Source organism: Leopardus geoffroyi, chromosome D2, assembly GCF_018350155.1.
Source record: "Leopardus geoffroyi isolate Oge1 chromosome D2, O.geoffroyi_Oge1_pat1.0, whole genome shotgun sequence".
NCBI lineage: Eukaryota > Metazoa > Chordata > Mammalia > Carnivora > Felidae > Leopardus > Leopardus geoffroyi.
Genome location: NC_059334.1, coordinates 63,027,999 through 63,052,609, shown reverse-complemented (window position 1 = coordinate 63,052,609; position 24,611 = coordinate 63,027,999). Strand labels below are relative to the sequence as shown.

Here is a 24,611-nt window from a genome sequence, read left to right as displayed (position 1 = left end):
TCTCAGGTGAATTCCATGAGATTTCTTGCTTGCCTTGTTCTAAATCCTGGCATTAGGTTAACAGAAACTGCTTTGAACCCAGGAAGGGGAGGAGTCAAAACATAAAGACAAAAACATATTCTTTACCTGAGCCTCAACTAGATTTTTGCTATACAGATTCCTGTCTGACCTCACCGCTTCATACAGGTTCTGTTGCTGTTTTAATTTAGTTTCTGATTCAGCGATTTTTTTCCTGTAGTCAAAAATCTGCATTTCACGGATTTTTATGTCTTCCATGTTCATGAGAACCTGGGGGAAAAAGAAGTATAGGAAAATGGTTACATAGCCAATCTGTAATTATCAGTTCAGGACAAACAGAGATTTTGATCTAAGGGCAGCTGGTAGAAATGTTAGCAATCAGGAAATCTGACTGCAGTTCTGATCACTGCAGTGCAACACAGAAATTCAGCCCAGCTGATTAGGGGCAAACATACATTTTATCTACACCAGAGTTCTGCTCAAGCATGAAGGCTTTAGCAGTTATTTTGTGATCATAAGAGGAAAAAAAATCTTTCAATTCTGAAAACCTCTCCTGAACACCCACCCACCAAAAAAAAAAAAAAAAAAAAAAAAAAAAAAGAAAAAGAAAAGGTGCAGGTTTAAAAAGATCTTCACATGGAGCACTAAGAAAGATAAGAGATAACTTAGCTGTTTGGCCACACTCACAGCTTTATAAATTTAACCACGAAAAAGAAAAGTGGCCTTTGGACATCGATAGCAATCAAAGCACTGTCTTGCCAATGTCAAACTCACTCCATCAGGGAAACTCAAAGGATTTCATAAAAATGCATTCTATTGTGCACAAAACACTTCTAGGAAAGATGAGATACAAGATAACTGCCTCTTTTTTGCAACTATGAAAAACCGAGGCACAAAATTCCACCGTGAGCCAATGCTTCTCAACAAGCAATCCATACAATTGAAATTATATAATCATGACTCTTAGCTGCAATGTCCACAGAAATTGATTTTTTAAGGACAAACTTCTTCAAAAATTCCTTCAGAAGAAAAACTTTAGCAAGGAAGACTGAATCAATGGAATGATGGTCTAGACAAAAGCTAGAATATATAAGGGGAAAATTCTTCAGAAGATTTTTACTGCATTTCAGTGGCGTTATTTTAATTAATGGTTATAACTAAAGGAAAGAAACAGCAATGTGACAGAGAATAGAAAGAAGGGCATGTCCATGCAGTAACATGGCCAGAGAAGGTTTCTCTGAAAAGGAGGTATTTTACCTAGAACCTAAAGGTCAAAAAGTACTTACACCTTTGACATACTCATATTCATTACGACTCAGGTGTGGGTTACTTGTGAGCAACATGTTCCCAAGTCATTGCACTACAGAAGCCTTTTATTCCCCCATGTGGAGTTAGTATTCCAGAAAACACACTCCAAGAAACAGTTCTAATGTCTTCCCATCAGAGTTAATGATGCCTAGTGTTTAATATATTTATCCTTTATATCTTTAAATAAACACCTTTCAAAGTTTTCTTAGAAATATTTAAGGAAAGGGGCACCTGGTTGGCTCCGTCAGTTAAGCCTCCAACTCTTGATTTCAGCTCAGGTCAGGATCTCCCAGTTTGTGAGTTCGAGCTCAGCATTGGGCTCTGCACTGACAGCATGGGGCCTGCTTGGGATTCTCTTTTCCTCTCTCTCTCTGCCTCTCCCCAACTCTCTGTCTCTCTGTCTCTCTGTCTCTCTGTCTCTCTCTCAAAACAAATAAATATTTAAAAAATATTTAAGGAAGGATGGAGTTAAATTTTAGTAAAAGTCTTTTCAGCGTATATTATTTTACACTATTTTTTTCTTATTGGTTCTATTTATTTGATATACTTACTAATAAATGTTTCCTTTTACAAGTATTTTAATTTTATGTGTTTATAAGTAGTCCCATGTGCCATAATTTTAACGTTTATTCATTCCTGAGACAGAGAGAGACAGAGCATGAATGGGGGAAGGTCAGAGAGAGAGGGAGACACAGAATCTGAAACAGGCTTCAGGCTCTGAGCTGTCAGCACAGAGCCCTACACGGGGCTCGAACTCACAAACCGCGAGATCATGACCTGAGCTGAAGTCGGACGCCCAACCGACTGAGCCACCCAGGCGCCCCAATGTGCCGTAATTTTAAATAAATGCATCAACGTGAATTTTTTTTTCTTTTACTTATTTACTTGGATCTTCCTTCTCTCTTCTACCCATATCAACCCCTCATTGACACATAAAGTAACCAGGTTAACAATTTAGTATGTGTTCTTCCACATTTTTCTCTGAATTCTACATATATTCAAGTCTTCTAGCATAATAATAATAACAGCCAATATTTCTCAGGTACATTCTATCATTTAATCTTTACAAAAAATCCTATGAGATATGCATTACTAATCACCCTCATTTTACTAGGAAAGAAATTTAAGTAAAAAAAAAAAAAAAAGTAATATCACCCACAGCTCTTCAACTAGTAAATATACAGACACAGGGATTTGTTTGTCTTCCTTTGTCTTGCTTTTTTGGGTTTTGTTTTTATTTTTTAGCAAAATGTGATCTCCTTATACACATTTTATGCACCTTGCTTTTTAATCTCTCAATAATATTTTGGGGAATCATGTGGAGTAGCTCTAATTCATTCTCTTTAAAGGTGGTTTAATGCCCTCCAGTGTGAGTGAGACACTATACACTCAGCTCTTCCCCTCTGAGGGGCCTTAGTTTGGTTTCCACTTATTTGCTGCTCTGAACCCTGCTGAAATAATCATTTCTGTACATGTGTCCTTATGCTCCTGTGTTTTTACTTCTGTTGGGATGGATTCCCGGGAGTGAAATATCTGGTTCAAAAGACATATATGTTTTTAACTTTAATAGATATTGCTAGATTGCTTTCCAAAATGGCTGTAACACTTTCCATTTCCATAGTGCCAGCAACAGTTTTCTTAACAGAAAACTATCCTTGCAGTTTCAGGACAGACCCTCTTTGGTCATACTGGATGATGCTTTTAATGTACTGTTGAATTTGGTTTGCCAGAATTTCATTTAGGATTCTGCATAAGTATTCACAAGTAATCTAAGTCTCTAACTTCCTTTTTCGTTCTATTTCAGTATCAAGGTTTCTGCTAGTTTCGTAAAGTGAACAGAGTACCTCTCTGTTCACTCTTTCATTCACTCACCCATTTATTCGTTCACTCAATAAACATGTATTAAGGACTTATCTATGGCAGGCACTGTAAAAGCACTAGTGATGTAAAGAACCAGAAGACACATTCCCTACCCTCAAGTTCACCTCTGCTGAGTGACTCCACCACAAAATGGATAATCAAGGTACAAATATAACCAGGACATGTATAGGGTGTTATGACAGGTTCGAACACTGGAAGGTTAATGGATAGTTTCTAAGAATGGTCCTACATATATTTTCTAAGCAGTTAATATTTGGGATTTACACAATTTGTGGGAACTACCTCTTCCTTTTTATTCCTCAACCATCCCAACCAAGGACTCACCTCAGACCCCAAGCTCTCTCCTTGGCCTGAAGTCTTTACTCATTATCACTGCAGAAGGCATGGGTTATACATCAGTAGAGCAGTGCCAATCAGTATTACCCCAAAAGATACAAAGTGCATGAGCAGCACTTTTTCGAAAGTTATAGAGCCTGAGAACTATTTGATTCTTAAAAGTTTGAAGAAACTCAATTATAAAGTTATTAGGCCCTCTGTGAGTGTTGGAGCTTATTCTCCCTCATTTTTTTTTTTTTGGTGGCCATAGCTATTGATTTTTCTATGTTTTCTACTTCTCCTCAAGTCAAACCTTGATGTAGGTATGTATTTTTGAGACAATTGACCATTTCGGCCATTTTTTTAAATTTATGCCACTAGATTTGTACGAAGTATTTTCATATATTTTATAGTTTTATTATTATTAATTGCTATCATCCACTCTGTGTGGAAAGAAAGTATCCCAAAGTAAGAATGTATACAGACAGTGGTGAATGGTTTCGATGGTTGGTTGAGGATCTAGAAGGAAATAAATTAGAAAATCTGAGACAAGGAGGTCTGGGGAAAAGGCGTGTGGATACATCTGAAATGAATGGAAACCCCATTCCTTCTCCCCTCATTTCTTTGATCCATATCTGTAGAATCTATAGCAGGCAGTGTTTTAAGGTACCACCACAGTAACGAAAATGTGTAAGTTAAAAATAAATGTAAAAACCTAAATAAGATATCCATTAGTAGATCAGTTATTTGTTTGATTTTAAAAAAAGAAAAAGCACTACTTTAGACTAAAGTTTAGCCTTTCTATGGACATGATTACCCTCTTTGGGGTCAGTGAAATGAATGGATTGAAAATACTTTGAACAGCATCATCAGCATTCAGAATATCAAGCTGCACATCAGAGAAAAGAAAAAATTGCTTGTTCAATCACTTTGAGATATAACAAGAATAATCCTTTGCACAGACAGAAGAACACTCCAGAAAAAGGATGCAGCCAAGGGCATTTCTTTTGGAGGCATCCGGCTGGCAGGGTCCATCTTTCTGCACAAAACGGTGCACAAAATCACAGTGCACATGCTTCTGGATTGTTAAAGCTGGGAGTAATAAGAACCCATCATGATACCAAGATCAAAGATATTTTAGTTAAGTGACAATGGAAGAAAAAAAGGAAAAAGGAAAAGACAATTTACAAAGCAATTTAGTTCTGAGGGTTGGAACTCGATTTTTTTCCATGGAAATCATTCAAACTGATGTCAAATCCTGCAAATTCATAAAATGTGTGGGGTGTTAAGTAGGAGCAAAACCTTTAGTCAGCAGATTGTCCCCTGTTGAAAATGGCATATCAGAGAATATGGGATGCCAGCTGTGGGACTGGAGTTTAATTAATTGATTACACTTTTAGATACCTCAAACCAACTCATGAGATAAATCCCACTCAAATATAGAAAGCTTTGTTACAGCCAGAGACTTGGAGATCCTGGCCCTCATAAGCCTACTTCAGACCAGCCCAGAAAATGCTTACAGTGCACTATGAGGGTACAATTCCAGTTTATAACCTACTACCTTTTCTTTTTCTGTTAAAACAACCTGCCAATAGAAATAAGAGTGAGATAAAAATCAATAATGCATGCTGGAAATCTGCAGCATAGTCAAAACATCATATAGACTAAGGCAGGATAAGAAAGTAGGTCATTGAATTTGGAACCCTTTAACTTACATTTGATGAAATATCAGTATAATAAACTTCTCCAGTAAGTTTTTCTGACTCAATGTCAATGGTTTGAATGCTGACAATGCCTTTACCTTCATAATAAAACTAAAAAACTCACTCTCTAAAAAAAAGCAAACAAACCAAAAAAACCAAACAAACAAAAACCCTGTGTGGCCAGGCATGTGAGATTTTAAGTCTCCTCTATTTTTCTTGCTTTCTTATTTTATCTTCTACCTTAAATTTAGAGTGGCATATCTATGTGTCTGTTTTTAATAACATATTACATATGTCATAAAATGAGGGATATAATAATATCTACCTCAGATGGCTATTATGAGGATTTAAGTGAGAAGATACATATATTTGCACCATCATCTAAGTACCTAGCATATCATAATTTCATCATTTAATAAATAATAGATTTTTGTGACAGGTTAACATTATGTCCTATTCTATAATATTAGTACTTAACAAATTTGATGTTTCTATGGATCAAATTCTGTTCTGCAGGAAAGCAGTAATCCCTTGTACACTAATTTTATTACAACAGAAAAAGCTTATAATTTGTGTATGTCCGGGGTTCTATCCTATGGAAGATGCTCTGTATAAAACTTCAAATTAATATCAAAGAAACAGGAGCTTCATTTCATCATGAAGTACCTATTCAGTCAACAATATTTCTTTGATCAACCTTTGCTTTCCTCATTTACTGCTAAGCCCTTGAAAGCACATTATTATTCATGCCTTGGAACTTTGTGCAGGAGGGTTTTGCGTGAGTGACACTGTTACAGGCAAATAAGCAGAGCATTAAGGGACATGTAGGTAAGCATCCATTGTGAAAGAATGCTTTCTGGCATATAAAATGTCTGGGAGAGGAATGGCCAGAAGTTTAATATTTAAAATGAAAAGGGAGGGGTTCTAAAATTAGTTAAGTGCATAATGTGCAAGATGGGTCACAGATTTAACTATTAACCAGGAATGGTTTTACCCAGAATTTACAAAAGTTCAGTAAATATGGTGGACCACAACTCACAATGCCATTCCTAGTGCCTCTCGACTTATCTGAATAGTAAAATTTGGGAGTGCAGCAGAGGAGAAACCATGAGGATAAAAAGTGCTGAAACGTTGGACTAGGTTATCTTATGGTTCTGCAAATATTCACTCCCTCTCCCTGTCCCCACCACCTCGGTGGGAAGAGTCTATCTCCCCTTGCTGTTGAGATCAGACATGTGACTTGCCACAGCCAATGGGATGTCAAAGGACATTAGGCAAGTAGAGAGCTGTGAATTGTGCTTGTGTGGGTGGGTTTGTCCTTTGCTTTCCTTTCTTTCTCCATGAGAACACCATGCATCCTGAGAATCAGAAACATGTAGAGCAAAACCAGACCCAATTCACAGCCTCAAGCCAAGTACAGGCAAGCCTAGCCTCGATCACCTGACTCGCACTCAACTGCAGATGTGTGCGAAATAAGTGCTTATTTTTGCACTCCAGGGAGATTTGGTGGTTCTGTATTATGCAGCATTATTATGGCAAGTGTTGACTGAGACAGGCACAAAAGAAAAGGTTTGGGATTCTGAGCCATCCAATTCTGGCACAGAAAAGGATCTTCTGCCTTGTTTGCAAATGCCAAGTAAAATTAATAAAATGTAATGTAGGCCTTTTAGTATCTAAGATTTCACCTTTTTTTCTCTAAATGGAAAGAAGCAGAAGGCAAATATCGACACTGTTTTTGCAGCCCAGAAGGCAGAAGAGACTGTGCCATAAGTCACTCACTGCTAAAACTGCCAAGGATAGTTCAGGTAAGATTGTCCATTATGGCAACATGTTTCAAATGAATTTGAAGTGAGGGAAGGCCCATAATGATAAATATGTTATTGAAGAAGAATTTAATGTAAGTACCTATAAGTAAGTCTTTGAGTAGTTAATTCAGATATCTAATTATACTTTCCATCCATCTTTCAAAAAATATTTGGTACCTATTTAGAAAATAAGTAATACGAAGAGTTCAAAATCAAATATCAACCCTTCTCCTATGCACACGGATAAAACTAGGTCAAACCATATAAGTAATTTTGCATTCTGTTTTTGTCAGATTCATATTGTGAACATGTTCCCTATTTTTAAAACTACTTTTCAAACACGTGGTTTTCATGGTACATAATATTGTCTCATATAAATGTAGCAGAATTTATTTCAAAGAATGTTCTTTTGTAAAACTCTTTGCATTTTTATTTTTCCATAGATTGAGTTCTTACAAAAGAAATTGCTGGGTCAAAACTTGGAACAACATACACTCACTCCAGAAATAAATAAAAACATCAGTTTTGCGACATTATCCCCAGCCCCTGATATCAGTCCTCAACTCCCTATCAGTAGAATGCATGAAAGGGAGTTTTCTGTTTGTCTGAATGAGTGAGGTATGTGTGTGCGAGTGTGTGTGTGTGTGTGTGTGTGTGTGTGTGTGTGTAACAGTAAACAAAGAAAGAAATATGGGGAGGAGCATATTTCTTATATGTATTAAGGACACACGGGACCTTAATAAGAAGTCTAGAGATGACTGGAGTTGCCATAGAAACATATATAAGGCTATCAGGGGTTAAGTAAGAGACAGAAAAATTGCAGTTAATAAATAATATTTTAAGAACTGTGCTCAGATGATTTAGTGATACATTATATAAGCTTATGCGATTAAACATCAGAAATTGTGGAAAACAGTTACCAGCAAAATTTGGCACTTTTAGAGGCAAACCATAAGAGATTTCTAAATACAGAGAACAAGCTGAGGGTTGCTGGAGGGGAGTTGGGTGGGGGGATGGGCTAAATGGGTGATGGGCATTAAGGAGGACACTTGGGATGAGCACTGGGTGTTGTATGTAAGTGATGAATCACTAAATTCTGCTCCTGAAACCAATACTATACTATACATTAACTAACTTGGATTTAAGTTAAAGAAAAGAAAGAAAAGAAAAGAGAAAAAATAAACAACAACAAAAAACTTGGTACCCTTACCTTTTACAAGGAAACAGAAAAATATATAATCCTGTATTAAAATCAGTGGCAGCATTCTTTTTATCACTTGTCATCTATCCATCTGTTTAACACACACTTTATTGATGCCTAGTATTTACCAGCACACTGCAGGTGAAGAAATGAATGAGATAAAGACCCTCTTCTCAAGAGCTCTCTGCAAAGTAAGAAAAACAAATGTGCAAAGAAAATACTCGAGAAGATGATAAGTGCCATTCCAGAGATATCAACAAATCCATAAAGTAGAGGTCAGGGCAGGCATGACCCCAGAGATGAGCACTTGAGTTGGGTATTGAAGGATGAAGAGGAGTTTTCCATACAGAGAAGGGAAGGAAGGATTTTCCAGGAAGAACAAAGAGCTTGGACTCTGTCTCATAAATCACAGCACACCAATTACTTTGTCTTGCATGCGTTATAGATATGTGTTCAAATACTGACTCACTCTACCAGGGGGGACCAAGGCATCCCTGGGTTAGTCCACTGCAGTCCTGAGCAGTTTCCCCCTAATTCCCACTAGCTGTAGACATATTATTTTCTACATGTGCTAAAGATGCACTGCCCCAGTTGCTGAGAAGTGACAGAGGTTTGTAAGGCTGGGGGTGATACTAAGATCACATCGGAATTTTTAACAGCTCGTTTTGATAGTGTGATGGCAGCCAGGAGTGGAGAGAGATTGATCATCAAGAAGGTGAAGTAGGAAGCTGCGACAGATTATATGTTCAGATATATTTACTGTCTCACCAGACAGTGCCTCTCTCTTAGAAGGATTTATACTCCTATCCAGGGATGTTGGGCTTGGCCACGTGACTAGCTGTGGCCAAGGGAATATGAATGGACAAGCCCTGCGCCCTTCCCTTACCAGCAGAAGCTCTGAGAGCATCACAAGGTTCACTATTACTCTGTTTTCCCTCTGTACGAGGCCAGCCTGAAGTGAAGATGGCATGAAACAGGGCTGCAGCTGACCCTCAAAGGCCATTGATTTGAGCACAAGATAAATCTTTGTTGCTATAAACCACTGAAATTTGAGGGTTATTTGTTACGGCTTAAGCTGACGGATGCAGAGCCTAATGGGCCAGCCCAGGCTGGAGAATACGAGTTCCTGAACTGACAGCTGGTCGTCTCCGAGTCAGGAAATCAATCAATGGCGCTTGTAAGATGATTAAGTCAGAAGAGAAATGCTGTATACCAACGGCTCCCAGTCAGGGGTATGAGAATCACCGGGGGGATCTTTTACAAGGAAGACACGTCCAGCCAGGGCTTGACAGAGCATATGCATTTGTGTTCCTCCAAACTTATATTCTACAAACATCTGCTTGGCATTTATTTAGTCTAAGCGGGAAGAAGCTGATTTCCTAACAGTAATGCTTGTTTCCCACTTTCTTAATGTTCATAATTCAAATGTTGGCTGTCCTCCTTGTCACCTTCTCTGAGATCCCACTCCAAAAAAAACACAAAACAAATGTAAACATTCAAGCGTACTGGTAAACACTGTAGAATGCACTGAAGATTTCATTGAGGAGATGATAAAGAGGGCTTATGCTGCAGAGTAGAGAACACTTTTCGAGGCAGCCGGGGGTGGTTGGGAACCTCATTCAATGAGTCTTTTCTCCCAAACTCTCTTCTCTCAGCCTCATACTTAAAACTTTCCCCCATTCCCCAACCCCAGCTCCTGACACCATGAAACCCCCTCATGAAGCCCCCTGCTCTATGCAGCTGTGAATGCACTGAAGGTGGATAGTCTGACCAGTCATGCTTAATGCTGGCAATGCGCTAAGACAACTGGTTAAAGTAGAATCCAAATCCCCGAAGTCATTCTTCAACACACTGCCTTGAGCATTCTCTCTCCTCAGCAGCTTACAAGAGGTAGAGATGTGGGACTTAGCTACACAACGTGTGAATTTCTGCCACAGGTGAGGTTTCAGGTTCCCCATAATTGTGTGAACGTTCGCCTGATGCCAGTAGTTACTCCCGTCTTAATCTGAGGTTATTTAATTCGATGCCTTGCTCCTAACTACTAGCTGCAATCCTCGGTCTGAAGGGACAAGGGTTTCAGGGCCAGACGTGGGGGGTGTGAACAAAGGGTGCAGAGATAATGATGCCAAGAGCTCCCCCCCCCCATCCCATCCCACCCCCACGCATCCAGTTCTGGGAAGCTGCACGGCACGACAACAGGTGAAGGGGACCCCTAAGCACTGGCCTTGTCCATTTCGCAGTTTGGCCCAGATCAGCTCTAGGACAGCTTTTAATTTCTCTTAAATTCTCACGCAAACCACAAGCGCACATCTGAATAAATTCTCTTTGCTACAGTGTGTGACAATCAGAAAGAACGTGCTTGTGCTCCATCCACATCGTCAAGGAGTGACTTACCTTTTGGGTAAGGTCACTGGCTTCATTGATGTACCGATCTCGCTCCTTTTCCAGCTGAAAGATGATCTTTCTCTGCTTCTGAGCCTCATCCTTGTAGTTCTGGATTTCTTCTTCCAGGTTCCTCTTGGATTGTTCATGGAGCTTTACCAGGTCTATCTGTTTCTGGGTCACATGGACTGCCTTAAGCATGTTCTAAAAATAAAGACAAGAGAGCAGTCACGTTACTCAAAATGTGTGTGTGGCGGGGGTGGGGGGGGGTAAATTCACCCTGTTTCACCCCTAAAATAATTAGATACATTGTTTTTTGGGTGAATAAAAATAATTATATTCTCTACATCTTATTTAGAGATTATGTTAATTTTGCACAAGACACACACATATGTAGGTGCACTAAGTGACCACAACATCCAAGGGAAATGAGTACTTTCTTTTTTTTTTTTTGAAAAAAATAGTCTGTATTTTTAAATATATTATGGTATCATCATAAAATGTATATGTATATGACAGCATATGCAAAAATAATTTTTTAAGGGAGATTTTCTTTTTCTTTTTTTTTCTTTTTTTTTCCAATATATGAAATTTATTGTCAAATTGGTTTCCAGACAACACCCAGTGCTCATCCCAACAGGTGCCCTCCTCAATACCTGTCACCCACCCTCCCCTCCCTCCCACCCCCCATCAACCCTCAGTTTGTTCTCAGTTTTTAACAGTCTCTTATGCTTTGGCTCTCTCCCACTCTAACCTCTTTTTTTTTTTCCTTCCCTTCCCCCATGGGTTTCTGTTAAGTTTCTTAGGATCCACACAAGAGTGAAACCATATGGTATCTGTCTTTCTCTGTATGGCTTATTTCACTTAGCATCACACTCTCCAGTTCCATCCACGTTGCTGCAAAGGGCCATATTTCATTCTTTCTCCTTGCCACGTAGTACTCCATTGTGTATATAAACCACAATTTCTTTATCCATTCATCTGTTGATGGGCATTTAGGCTCTTTCCATAATTTGGCTATTGTTGAGAGTGCTGCTATAAACATTGGGGTACAAGCGCCCCTATGCATCAGTACTCCTGTATCCCTTGGGTAAATTCCTAGCAGTGCTATTGCTGGATCATAGGGTAGGTCTATTTTTAATTTTCTGAGGAACCTCCACACTGCTTTCCAGAGCGGCTGCACCAATTTGCATTCCCACCAACAGTGCAAGTTCCCGTTTCTCCACATCCTCTCCAGCATCTATAGTCTCCTGATTTGTTCATTTTGGCCACTCTGACTGGCGTGAGGTGATACCTGAGTGTGGTTTTGATTTGTATTTCCCTGATGAGGAGCGACGTTGAGCATCTTTTCATGTGCCTGTTGGCCATCCGGATGTCTTCTTTAGAGAAGTGTCTATTCATGTTTTCTGCCCATTTCTTCACTGGGTTATTTGTTTTTTGGGTGTGGAGTTTGGTGAGCTCTTTATAGATTTTGGATACTAGCCCTTTGTCCGATATGTCATTTGCAAATATCTTTTCCCATTCCGTTGGTTGCCTTTTAGTTTTGTTGGTTGTTTCCTTTGCTGTGCAGAAGCTTTTTATTTTCATAAGGTCCCAGTAGTTCATTTTTGCTTTTAATTCCCTTGCCTTTGGGGATGTGTCAAGTAAGAAATTGCTACGGCTGAGGTCAGAGAGGTCTTTCCTGCTTTCTCCTCTAGGGTTGGAAATGAGTACTTTCTTGCTCCCATTTTAAGGGTAGGAAACTAAGACTCAGAAGTTAAGCTGCTTGCCTATAGGTTCATACAACAGGATTGGGGCAGAGCCAGGATTTGAGTCCAGGGCTGGCTGACCCCAAAGATAACCTCAATCCCAGCTCTACTCTTGTTCTTGTGAGCTTAGAACATTTAAACCTAATCACATAACAGGGCTTTGACTACACAGTAAAATAAAACCAGCTCATTCAAAATGCAAATATCTAGAATTAACATATGAGCCAACAATTTCACTCCTGGGTATGCACCCAAAAGAACTGAAAACAGGTGTCCAACCAAGAATTTGTACATGAATGTTCACAGCAGCACTAGTCACAAAAACCAAAAGGTGGAAACAACCCAAATGTCCATCATCTAATAAACAGGTCATCAAAATGTGGTATATCCACACAGTGGAATATTATTCATCCATAAAAAGGAATGAAGTCCTGCAGTGCCTGGGTGGCTCAGTCGGTTAAGCATCCGACTTCCGCTCAGGTCGTGATCTCACGGTTTGTGATTTCCAGTCCCGCTTCGGGTTCTGTGCTGACAGCTCAGAGCCTGGAGCCTGCTTTGGATTCTGTGACTCCTCCTCTTTCTGCCCCTCCCATGCTCATAGTCTGTCTCTCTCTGTCTTTCAATAATAAATAAACGTTTAAAAAAAATTTTTTTTAATGCTACAGCACAGTTTCAGCCTGAAAACATCATTCTGAGTGAAAGATGCCAGACATAAACAGTCATGTATAATGAGTCCAGCTACATAATATCCAGAATAGTCAAATCCATAGAAGAAAAAAGTAGACTAGTAGTTGCCAGGGGTGGTGGAAACAACTGTTTTACAGGTGTAGGGGTTCCTTTGGGAGTGATGAGAATGTTCTGGAACTAGATAGTGGTGATGGTTGCACAAACTGTGAATGTACTAAATGTCACTAATGGTAAATATTGTCTCATGTGTATTTTACTACAATAAAATAACTAACCCAGTTTCTTAAGGAAATGCAGATGCCTGGGTCTCAGATCCAGAGATTCTGATTCTGGGATGGGACACAGCTGCCGGTATTTTTTTTTTTTAAGCTGCACTAGTGATTTCTGATGCTGAAGCAGAAAGTCCTTGGATTGGCTGCCTGAGAAGCCAGATTGTTCCCTGAAAACATGGAGGCAACAACAGTGTCACCCTGACAGCCACACTCATGCAAGAGGGTTCACTTCTCTGGCCATAGCTGAAGGGACCAGGGATTTTTGAAATAGGGCCTTTAGCTTCTTGAAGGTCAATAGAGGATGTAAACTGGGAGCTGTTGATAATAGCCTTTTTTTTTTCCCAAACAGACTGGGAAACAGGGAGGCAATCTTCTGTGAAAGAGAGAAACAAAAGCAAAAACTCAGCAGGAAATCCAGTGGTGGTGAGACAGGGCTTTCGTGTATCCCAAGATGTCAGGTCAGGTTCCCATCAGTTCCACCTGGATCCTTGGGTTCCACAAGGCACCTGGTGGCCCCTTCCCAAATCTCCTACCAATACAGATTTGCAGCCAGGGGTCTGAAAACCACGGAATATATAGACAGTAAACCTTGGTTGGGTGATGATGCAGAAAATAGAAAAGGTCAACTTTATTTTCAAGTATTGAATTAAACTTTCACTCCAGAAAAGACAAAGCCACTTTAACATGACACTGAAAGAGCCAAAATATATTAACATTGCTGCCTGTCAAAACCATGTCACTCATTCATTCAGTGAAGGTGGCATTTCAAGTCGTTGGGGAAAGAATGTATTACCATTAAAGGTTGATTGCATACCTGCGGAGAGCTGGATGCTGTGCTAGGCACTAAGGATGTGCCGACCAGAAAAGAAAAAAGAAAGTATACCCTGCCCTAGAGGAGGAACTGACATCAGTCAAATTAAACAAATAAATGTAAAAGTAATGATGCTCTATACATCCTATTGTGGCAGAAAAATCTACTGGTTGTTTACCAGAATACATAAAATATAAATGAATTAAATGTAAATGTTTAAAATAAATTAAAAGGGGGCACCTGGGTGGCTCAGTCAGTTGAGCATCCAACTCTTGATTTCGGTTCAGATCATGATCTCAGGGTGGTGAGATGGAGCCTTGCATCAGGCTCTGCACTAGGCATGGAGCCTGCTTAGGATTCTCTCCCCCCACCCTTTTCCCCTCTCCCCAATTCGTGCTTGGTCTCTCTCTAAACTAAAAAAAATTTTAATTACAAATCTAAATCCAACAACATTGTTTGCATGTGCAAATTTATAGAATAAAGGAACAGTTTCCAGCATTATGCAAAAAAAAAAAAAAAAAACCCACAATGATTTTCTAAGGAGAGCTCATCATGTAAAGATATGTAATTTCCTACTACTTCCTGAGATCCCTAGTCTCAGTTAAGCTTACAGAGTGATCTATTTTGTCAATATTTGTTCAACTCTGGAAAACCGAAAGAAATCATAAAAGTTGGAATGAAAAAATATAGGCTGTTTCTACTTGATGAGATGAAGCTCTCTTGGACAAAAGCCATCAGACTAGACTGTTCTGCAAGCAGCCTCCCCCCTCTATAACTGGCCTTTTGATTTTTCCTCCCTGGAGGAAATCCTTGAGCAAGAAATTTACCCTAAATCCTTGAAAGTAGTTAATCTCCTAAGAGTGACTATCACTGGAAGGAATCCTCTGGAAGGGTTTGGAGAGGAAAGGGGTGGGGGAAAGGGTCCCCCCCTTGAATGGAGGCTTTCCAGGCCTCAAGCCTCCCCCAACCACTTCCTCAGCTTTGGACCAGATTGAGCTCCAAAGACTAGGAGATGTAAGGGCTAAAAGCAAAACCGAAAACCTACATCCCAAAAAGGTACAGGGAAGGTTTTTGTCATCAACCGGCTGTTCTTTCAGCAAACACCTCAAAGTTAGAATTTTATTCGCGTTCACTTGTATCTTCTGGATTAGCAAAAGTTGCAGATTACAGATATTAAATTCAGAAATTTTGATCAACTGCTTAGGATGCCAAATAACACAGCAGCAATAAAATCAGAATCCACACAGCGCTCTGAAATCCGCTCCTCGTTTATATGATAATTCCCAAGTCCCTTTGTGTTCCCTGGTGATAATGCAGTTTCAATTCTCAGCCAGTGAATGGTGGACTGTGCACAGCAGCTTGGAAGAAAACTGAGCACGATTATTTATTTCTAATCTACTTTTGTTCGCCTCAGAGTTTTCTATCCCCTAATAGGCAGATATCATAGCACTAAGGAAAGACATTCGTTTACCAGTGCTACAGAAAACAAACTCACCTTATTTAATATGTCCCTTTCTCTCAGAAGCTCATCCATTGCTTTCTTATCAAGTTCTGCTTGTTTCTTTGAAGCCTCCACCTCTAAATGACCAAGGAGAAGAAGAAGAAATATGAAGCCAACCTAAGAAAGAATCTGCCAAAGCCAATGTAACACAGAAACTGCTTTATAGATTTATCTGCAGCTATAAAACTACTATTTATTGAGGGTTACGTGATCTTCACCATAACGCCATGAAGGAGGTCCCCTGTCCTCAGATGGAAACTGAGGCTTAGAGGAATTAAGCCACATGCCAACAGTCTTCAGCCAAGAGGTGAGAGGCTGAGGCTGGGAGCGTGGTTTCTCTGACTCCAAGAGTCCTTGCTCTTTTTAAATCTTTCTAATTATACAAATAATTAGGAATACAGACAGAAATGAGACATCCAAATAACAAAAGGGAAAAAATTTCAAGTCAACCAGAATCTACTTAGGATTTTCATATGTCTCTTTCCAGACTTTTTCCTATGCAAATATGTGTGTGCATAAAAATATAAATATATACACATTCATATACATACACCAAAATGAATTATACTACACATACTGTTTTGTAGCTTGCTTTCGTAATTAACTAACATAAAATAAATGCCTCTCTATATTATAAATGTGCAACTACAACAGAATTTTAATGACTCTGTGATATTTCACTATATGAAAATGCGTAATTTATTTAGCCAATCCCCTACCTTAACATTTAAATTGCTTCCATTTTACTTATTTATTTGCAATTATAAGCCATAATTCTGTGAAAGTTCTCATTCATTTGTTACTCTAGAAGAGGAAGTCCTGGATTGAAGGTGATAAAAAAAAAAAGACATTTCTCTCCTACTGCCAAATTTCTCTCCAGAAAACTAATAGCAGCTTAAATCCACACCCAGACCATCACTGGATATTATCACTCTTTGATCTTTAACAAGCCAATAGAGTATCAAAGTCAGTATGTCTGTATTTCATTTACATTTCCTTGATTAGTAGTGAAATCAACTACTTTTTCATGTTTAATGACCACTTACTTGTATTTCTGTTTTTTTTTTTAACAGTGAGTTTTTTAAGTTTATTTATTTATTTTGAGGGGGGAAATGGGGGAGAGAGAGAGGAGAGAGAGAGAGAGAGAGAGAGAGAGAGAGAGAGAGAGAAACCCAAGTAGGCTCCGCACCATCAGTGTAGAGCCTAATGAGGGACTCCAACTCACAAACCATGAGATCAAGACCTGAGCCCACTGAGGCACCCAGGTGCCCCCTGTATTTGTTTTTAAATTTGCCCACACTTGCCCTATGCCCATTTTTCTCATGAATTGTTTACCCCTTTTATGGATTTGTAAGAACTCTTTCATTAAATCTCTCAATCTTTGCTTTATGGTTTCCACATTTGGTGTTAACTTTTTTTTCCCAAAAAGTAACTTACTGTTCTGCTACCATTTTCTTAATAGTCCATACAGAACACTGGTATGAAACACCTTTATCTTAACGATAATCTTGGGTATTTTTTGTTTTTTCCAATCTCTTCCATTGATCTGTTTATCAGACATTTTCACTACACTACTTGATGACTATTGAAGCTTTATAATATTAAAAACCTAACCCAGTAAGGCAAATACTCCCTCATCACCCCTTTTTCCAGAATTTTATGGCTATTGTCACCTGTTTATTCTTCAGGAAGAACTCTAGAATCAGTTTTCAAGTCCCAACAATATAACTTACTGAAATTTTTATTGGAAATATCAAATATACAGATTAATTTAGGCAGATTTATATCTTTATCATATTGAGCTTTCTCATTCAGGAACTTTGTATATCTCTCCATTTTTCAAGTCTTCGTTTATACCCCTCAATAGAATTCTGGAGTGTGTTTTATATACATGTCTTGCAGATATCCGGGTAACTTTATTTATAGATATTTTATTACTTGAGTTGCTATTGTGAAAAGGGTTTTTTCCATCATATATTCTAACTGATTCTGTGTATGAAAGGAAGCTATCGATACCTATATATTTATTTTATAACCTGCCACCCCAGTGAACTCTCATTAGTTCTGGCAGTTTATCAGTTAGTTTCTTGGGTTTTGTGACAGAAAAATCACAACCCATGGAGGACTCATGCTTCTAACTCTTATGTCCAGTGCCACTGTTTGATCAGACATTCAAAAGGAAGAAGTCCCCAAGAAAAAATAATGTTAACGATACCTATAAAATAACCAAAAGAGAGCATGATGACTTCTATAAATATGACTTAAGGATGAAGAATTGGGTTCAACACAGAATGAATAATTTTTTTTTTCAAAACTTAGAACTACTGCAAGTAAAAAATACACCGATTTAAATATGGGAGTGTTTTGAAAGTCACTAAACCAATTACAAAATATGATCTAGTAGTTTTATTTTTCTTCCTAACTATCACTGAAAACATTAGATTGTAAACTCATGCAAGACTGTAAGCATCCCGAGGGCAGGGACCTCCATGCAGCCAATGCCTACCTTGGTGACTACACATAGTAGGCACTCAGTTTATTGAATGAAAGAATGGAGAAATTTTCAAGGTAAGCTCTAGCTGTACCTCAATAAAAGATTATTTCCTGATGTCTTAGAAGGAAAAATACCTGTACTTTTCAAAGGCTTACATAACAAATACAGCTCACTGTTGAACAACACCAGACTTAGGAATGCCGATCCCCTGTGAAGATGAAAATCCATGTATAACTTTTGACTCCCCAAAAACTTAACTACTAACAGCCTACTGTTGACCAGAAGCCTTACTGATAATATAAACAGTCGATTAACACATATTTAGCAGGTTATATGTATTATATACTGCATTTTTACACTACAGTAAGCTGCGGAAAAGAAAATGTTACTAAAAATATCATAAGGAAGAGAAAATACATTCATAGTGATGTACTGTATTTACCGAAAAAAAAATCCACAGGTAGGTGGACCCATGCAGTTCAAACCCATGTTGTTCAAGGGTCAGATGCATTTCTAATAACCTTGCCTAGAGATTTAGATTTTACCTTTTAGGGGGGCAATGTCTGCTTTTATGCTGGTATGCATGTTATCTCATTCAGTGACCTACAACCCATATGAGTTCAACGAGGTGTTCCTGCCTCACATACCCTGGTATAGTCAAAGTCAAACCCAGATCCTCTGTGTCCAAGTTCAGGGCTGTTTCTGCCACACCAAATTTGACTAGCATATCCTATTTTCAATTATATTCTTTTTCAGAATGAGATGGCATTCTCTCTTACTGCTTATATAAATAGTAATACGCCCAGATGATAATAGATGCCATTTAGTAAGCATTTACTGTGTTAGGTACTATCCACAAGTGCTTTATATGTATCAGCTCATTTCGTCCCCTAACAATAAATACGATGAAGGTGAGATCTTTACCCAGGTAGACATGACTCCATAGTTTGTATCCTTAATGATTTTTCTGTGCTATGTGACCTTCCATAGCACTTAAATTTTTCCTCCACGGGGCAATGTGATAGCTGGTAAAAACAAGGTTCATCACATGGTAAAGTAATAACAGAGAAAAGAAGTTAGGAGCCATTGTGATGCCTGGTGGCTCAGTCAGTTAAATGTCTGACTCTTGGTTTCAGCTCAGATCATGATCTCACAGTTCATGAGTTCAAGCCCCATGTAGGGCTCTGCACTTACAGCTGCAGAGCCTGCTTGGGATTCTCTGTCTCCCTCTTTCTCTGCCTCTCCCCTGCTCACTCTCTATCCCTCTCTCTCAAAATAAGTAAATAAACATTTTTTTAAAGGAAGTTAGGAACAACTAATTTTTGTCTCACTGATTCTTGGTACAACATTGTCCCAAATATTGCTAGTGGGGGGACATTTGTTTTAATTTATCCCCTATCTTCTCTGAGAAAAGGAACTAAAGCATAAATTCATGTAGAACCCAGACTTAAGAGTATAGATGCTATTTATTCCAGCGACAAATACTGAGCAATACTTTTGGCTGGATTTACATTGCGCCAATATAGTCTGTTGAAGAATTTTTTAAGGCAGGATAGTTCAAGGTATTCAAAATGATGTCCCCTGCATATTGGCCGCTTACCAGTTTGAAAGTTGTTTTACTGATTACATCTGGCATGGTTTGTGTTTGGACGCATAGAGCCCTGGGTTGCCAAATCACAGTCACCAGTAAAATGTTTACAAAGGAATATGACAAAGCACGAAATGTTTCTTGGATTACCTCTCTCTAATCCCAAGATCTGATTTTTGAGGGTTTCCCTGTGCTGTTCCACCTCTGACTTTTGATCTTCGATCTGATGCAATTTCTTATGGATTTGTTCTCTGATTTTATTGAGCTTCCCAATGTCAAGCCGCATCTGATGGACTTCTTCCTCTTTGGCCTGTAATTAGTGAGAGAATTAACAAGGGATATTCAGTAAATAAAGTGCCAGTGACTAGGTGATGGTGAACTCAGAACCCATAAAAGGAAATTATTCCCATGTTAGTGTAAAGTTGTTGTATGGGTTAAACAAAAACACACATTGTTTGGTTTTGAGAGAAATTGAAAAACTATTCTCTGAATAAAATATGTTGCTATATAAGCTAAAAAATAATGGAAAGACTGATTAGACCTGATGTCTCAAGGTACCACTGAGTTGTTGAATCAAACAGGGTAAGAATGCTGAGTTGTACATATCACAAATGTGTGAATTTTGTATACGAATGCTGTATTTGATTAGCAATTTTTATGGACTCACAGAGTGATCTCTTTCAGAAGGTTATTGAAATTTTTTTAATGTTTATTTTTGAGAGAGAGAAAGAGTGTGAGCAGGGGAGGGGCAGAGAGAGGGGGAGACACAGAATCCGAAGCAGGCTCCAGGCTCTGAGCTGTCAGCACAGAGTCCAAAGCAGGGCTCGAACCCACCAACCGTGAGATCATGACCTGAGCCAAAGTCAAACGCTTAACCGACTGAGCCACCCAGGCACCCCTCTTTCAGAAGGTTGTTGACATGCTATTAACATATTCAGATACTCTTTTGAACCACATGGCCACTGGAGTACAACTACACACACTAGAGAAAAGGGCCCTACTTCCTCAGAGGATGTTAGTCAGTGGGTGTACATACAGATACATGGACAGGGCATCATCAATAGGCAAGTCTACATATTGGCAAAAGGCACCAAAATAATAATTCTAGCACAAGAAAGCACCAGATTTTTGCCAATGGACCTCAAGTTTTATTAATTTTTTAAAATTCAAATTCATTTTTTAAATCTGCCGTTCTTAGAAATTACTGGAAAAGCAATGAGAGCAAATAAACATTAGCAGTTATCCCCAGCTCTTGACAAGGAAGAAACTGCACTCAGCTGGGCATGTCATTCTCAGATTACTGCTAGAAGTAGAATCCCATAGGTTCAGGATCTGATAACAAAAATTTTCCATCTTTCAAGGTGCCCCATTCATGTTACCAAAGAAGAGAATTAATGGCATAAGTATTTTTACTTTAATTTTACCTTAGGGGCTAATATATTATTTTGCTTTAAGAAGCCATTTCATTTCTGCTTCAATTTACAGCTTTCTCATAAAGAATGGTTTCAAGTCAAACCACTCTGGACTGTTTTAAATACTCCTCGGCCTCAGATTTACATGGTCGAAATTAGCTGAACTAGGGCCCTTTCCAATTAGAACAATAGAATGTTGTAATTCAGTAGTTATTAATCCAGACCCCGTGGTTAGACTTCAGAAAAATCTTGGAAACCTGAGACTGCATTCAAAACAAGATAGAAGATGTGCAAATAAGTGTGTGTGTGTGTGTGTGTGTGTGTGTGTGTGGGCGCACGTACACCCATGTTCTCATCAGATTTTCAAAAGGGCATAAGAAGCAAAAACTGTTATGACTCACTGATCAAATCTATGTATCATTCTTGATAGGTCACTCATTTTATGCTTAGTATCCTAACATAACCAGAGAAGGGTTTATGGATTTTTTTCAGAATAAGTGATAAACATAAAGTCGCTCTGTTAAACACGTAGGTATACAATATGTACCCAAGTATAAAACTGTTACCCAAACATAATTTGCAAACACTCTTCATTGAGGACAGGGAGAAGAATGGGAAGCCTGTCTTGAAATCTACAGTGTATAGAAGAAAAAATCATGGTTCTACAATCCTGGAAGTAGATACTCAATAGTACCAGTCCATCCCCCAACCCTCCCATTCTACCTTCTCCATATAAAAGTAGTAAAATATAATCTAACTTCTTTGCTACTCACTCATGTAAATGGTTTCTAGCTCAGGGCAACTAGTTACTTGCAAGGCTAAGTTACAGAGATGAGTATCTGAGCTTGCTCTCAAAAATACTTGCATCATCATATGATCAATATTCAGGTTTGTGGTTTTATGAGAATGGAAGTCATCAAACTATCTTACTTCCAAGCAGAAAGCAATCACTGTAGGCTTGAGCCTGCCTCTGACATATCAAGGCTAATACAGGTTATCCAACCAACAGCTCCAACCACTACAGCAAATCTGTATTAATAGGGAATGAGTGAGGGGGCCTGGGTGGCTCAGTTGGTTAAGTGTCTGACTTCAGCTCAGGTCATGATCTCAAGATCCTTGAGTTCAAGCCCTGCATCAGGCTCTGTGCTGACAGCTCCGAGCCTGGAGCCTGCTTCAGATTCTGTGTCTCCCTCTCTCTGTTCCTCCCCCGCTTGCAATCTGTTTCTTTCTCTCTCTCTTTCTCTCTCTCTCTCTCAAAAATTCAAAAAACATTAAAAAATTTTAATAAAATAGGGAATAAGGGAGGGAGTGCTAGGCAACAAATCAGTCACTTGGTGTTTACTTTGAGCTCCAATGCCTTCTGCTGGTTTTCCTGGGATAGCTGCTCACAAACCAAACTGTGTTGTTCATTCTCTTGCTGAAGTTTAGAATTTCGCATCTGAAACTGCTCCAGTTCCTTTGCAGCTCTTTCGTTCAATATCTGAAAGATGCATAATGAGCTGGTTAATGCTTTTAATCTGATTACAATATCTGCATATCCACACAGGAGGCCCTGCAAACCTCCTGGGATGATCACAGCAACCACACTTTTTTTTGTCTTTGTAGAAATTGTTCTTTATCCCCGGTGAAAGCACTAATGCACTCAAATATGATGAATGTTAAATGGCTGAGGAAAATGACGCCTTCTAATGAATAACACAGAGCGCATAATTTTTTTTTTTTTTTCTGAGAGCCTTGGGAAGTCTTGTTCACAGGTGGTGGATAAATATTTTAATGCCTGTTTGCCGTTTGGCAAGCTTCACATATGCAACAATTGCTATAATCATTGCAAATGAGCTAGAGATTCAAACGGGTTTTATCAGTTGTGGGGCTGGGAAGCCACATCTTCAGAAGCAAATCCTGCATTAACATGCCTACAACATTTTCTTGGACAGAACCATTCACTAACACCAGCACAGAGACAATTCCCCTTAAATCCAACTCAAGTCAAAACCGTGGAACGGCAGAGGAATGATTTCTATCTGCCTGACTTCAGTGTCAGTGGGGTTTCCTCTTCCCTACCTTGCCTATCCTCAGCAGACACAGTTTTATAAAAACAGGATTATATTTTTTGGCAGGGCGGGGAGTCATCATTTCTATTGGCAGACTAGTGAGAAGATGGAGGGGGAGAAAATGCGCTGAAGGGAAAAGAGAGAGAAGACAGTTTAGACAGTTATCTCAAAATATAACTTGATGCAAGCAAAAGTTAAACATGGAAAGACTTCATCCAATTTCCCATCAATAGGGACCAAACAAAATACAGCCAGCTATGCTAAAAATGAAATTGTGTTTTACGTGAGTCCTGGATATTGCTAAACAAAGCACTGTAATTCAATCGTGATGTTCAAAAACCTCTCAAATTTCATGCTCAAAGAAGTCTCGTTTTTTTGTGGATACTTGCACAATGCGTATTACCCATCTGATTTCTGCCTTTATACAATATTAATAAGGCAATTGACAAAGAAATGTGTTCTAATATCTATTTTTTAAGTGGAAAAAATGCTGTATGTCTTGGCAATTCTTTGAAAACTTCCTAAAAGAAACTATTTTCAAGAAATGACTTTTCTCAATTATATGAATTGCCTCTTTAAGAAATGAGAAAAGACAGAGCACAATTATTACTATTTGAGTTAACTTCAACTGCTGTTATAGGGAAAATATTAAAAATAGCACCATATTTAAAATGCAGATAGACTGAATATGGGTTCCTAAACTTGAAACTTAAAAATAAGCCGCTTAAAAATAAACCATGTTATGGTCACACAAGGAACACTATGACGGTGAATGTTCTATTGAGCTCTGTCCAACAGAACTTTCTGCAATGATGTGAATGTTGTCTATCTGTTCTGTCCAATAGGTTATCTACTAGCCCTGTGGCTATTAAGCACTTGAAATGGTACTAGTTCAACTGAGCACTTGAGGTTTTATTTTATTTTGTTTCATTTTATTTAAAATAACTTAAATTTAAATAGCAATGCATGGCCAGTGGCTACCATACTGGATAGTGCCATTCTATAACCATGTGGCAACACAAATGAATCTCACAAACAGACAAAATATTGAGCAAGTTAGTACAAAAGAGCATTGTATGACTGTATGAGTGCATTTCTGTAAAGTGCAAAAACAGACAAAACTAAACTCTGCTTAGGTTTCAGAATGGAAGTGACCTTTAAGGGAGAGAGTGACTGGGAGGGGGCACAAAGGGACATCTGGCGTACTGTTCCTTGGGCCTGGTGCAGGTGACCAAGATATGTTCAGGTGGAGAAAATTCATCAAGCTGTACACTGTTGACTTACACACTTTTCTATGTGTATATTACACATCAACAGAATGTTAAAAAGAAATTAACCTGTTGGAGCTGGGGAAAAAAAGGTCATAGATACCCATACGAGCTCTTCAAAGAGCAATGCAGTGCCCAGTGCTGTGTTACCAACATGTCTAGTGCA

General features: G+C 38.7%; 1 protein-coding gene across 2 annotated transcripts in view; it reads right to left on the bottom strand.

The window, feature by feature from the left end:
• CFAP58 (cilia and flagella associated protein 58) overlaps nucleotides 1–24,611 on the bottom strand; it is a 106,034-nt gene that overhangs the window by 69,047 nt on the left and 12,376 nt on the right. For both annotated transcript variants that reach the window (XM_045438828.1, XM_045438827.1), the window contains exons 6-10: nucleotides 22,469–22,606; nucleotides 19,865–20,024; nucleotides 15,627–15,709; nucleotides 10,626–10,817; nucleotides 127–288 (exon numbers count right to left, since the gene is read on the bottom strand). In XM_045438828.1, the coding sequence (XP_045294784.1) occupies nucleotides 127–288; nucleotides 10,626–10,817; nucleotides 15,627–15,709; nucleotides 19,865–20,024; nucleotides 22,469–22,606 (735 nt within the window). The remainder of the gene's footprint in view (nucleotides 1–126; nucleotides 289–10,625; nucleotides 10,818–15,626; nucleotides 15,710–19,864; nucleotides 20,025–22,468; nucleotides 22,607–24,611) is intronic.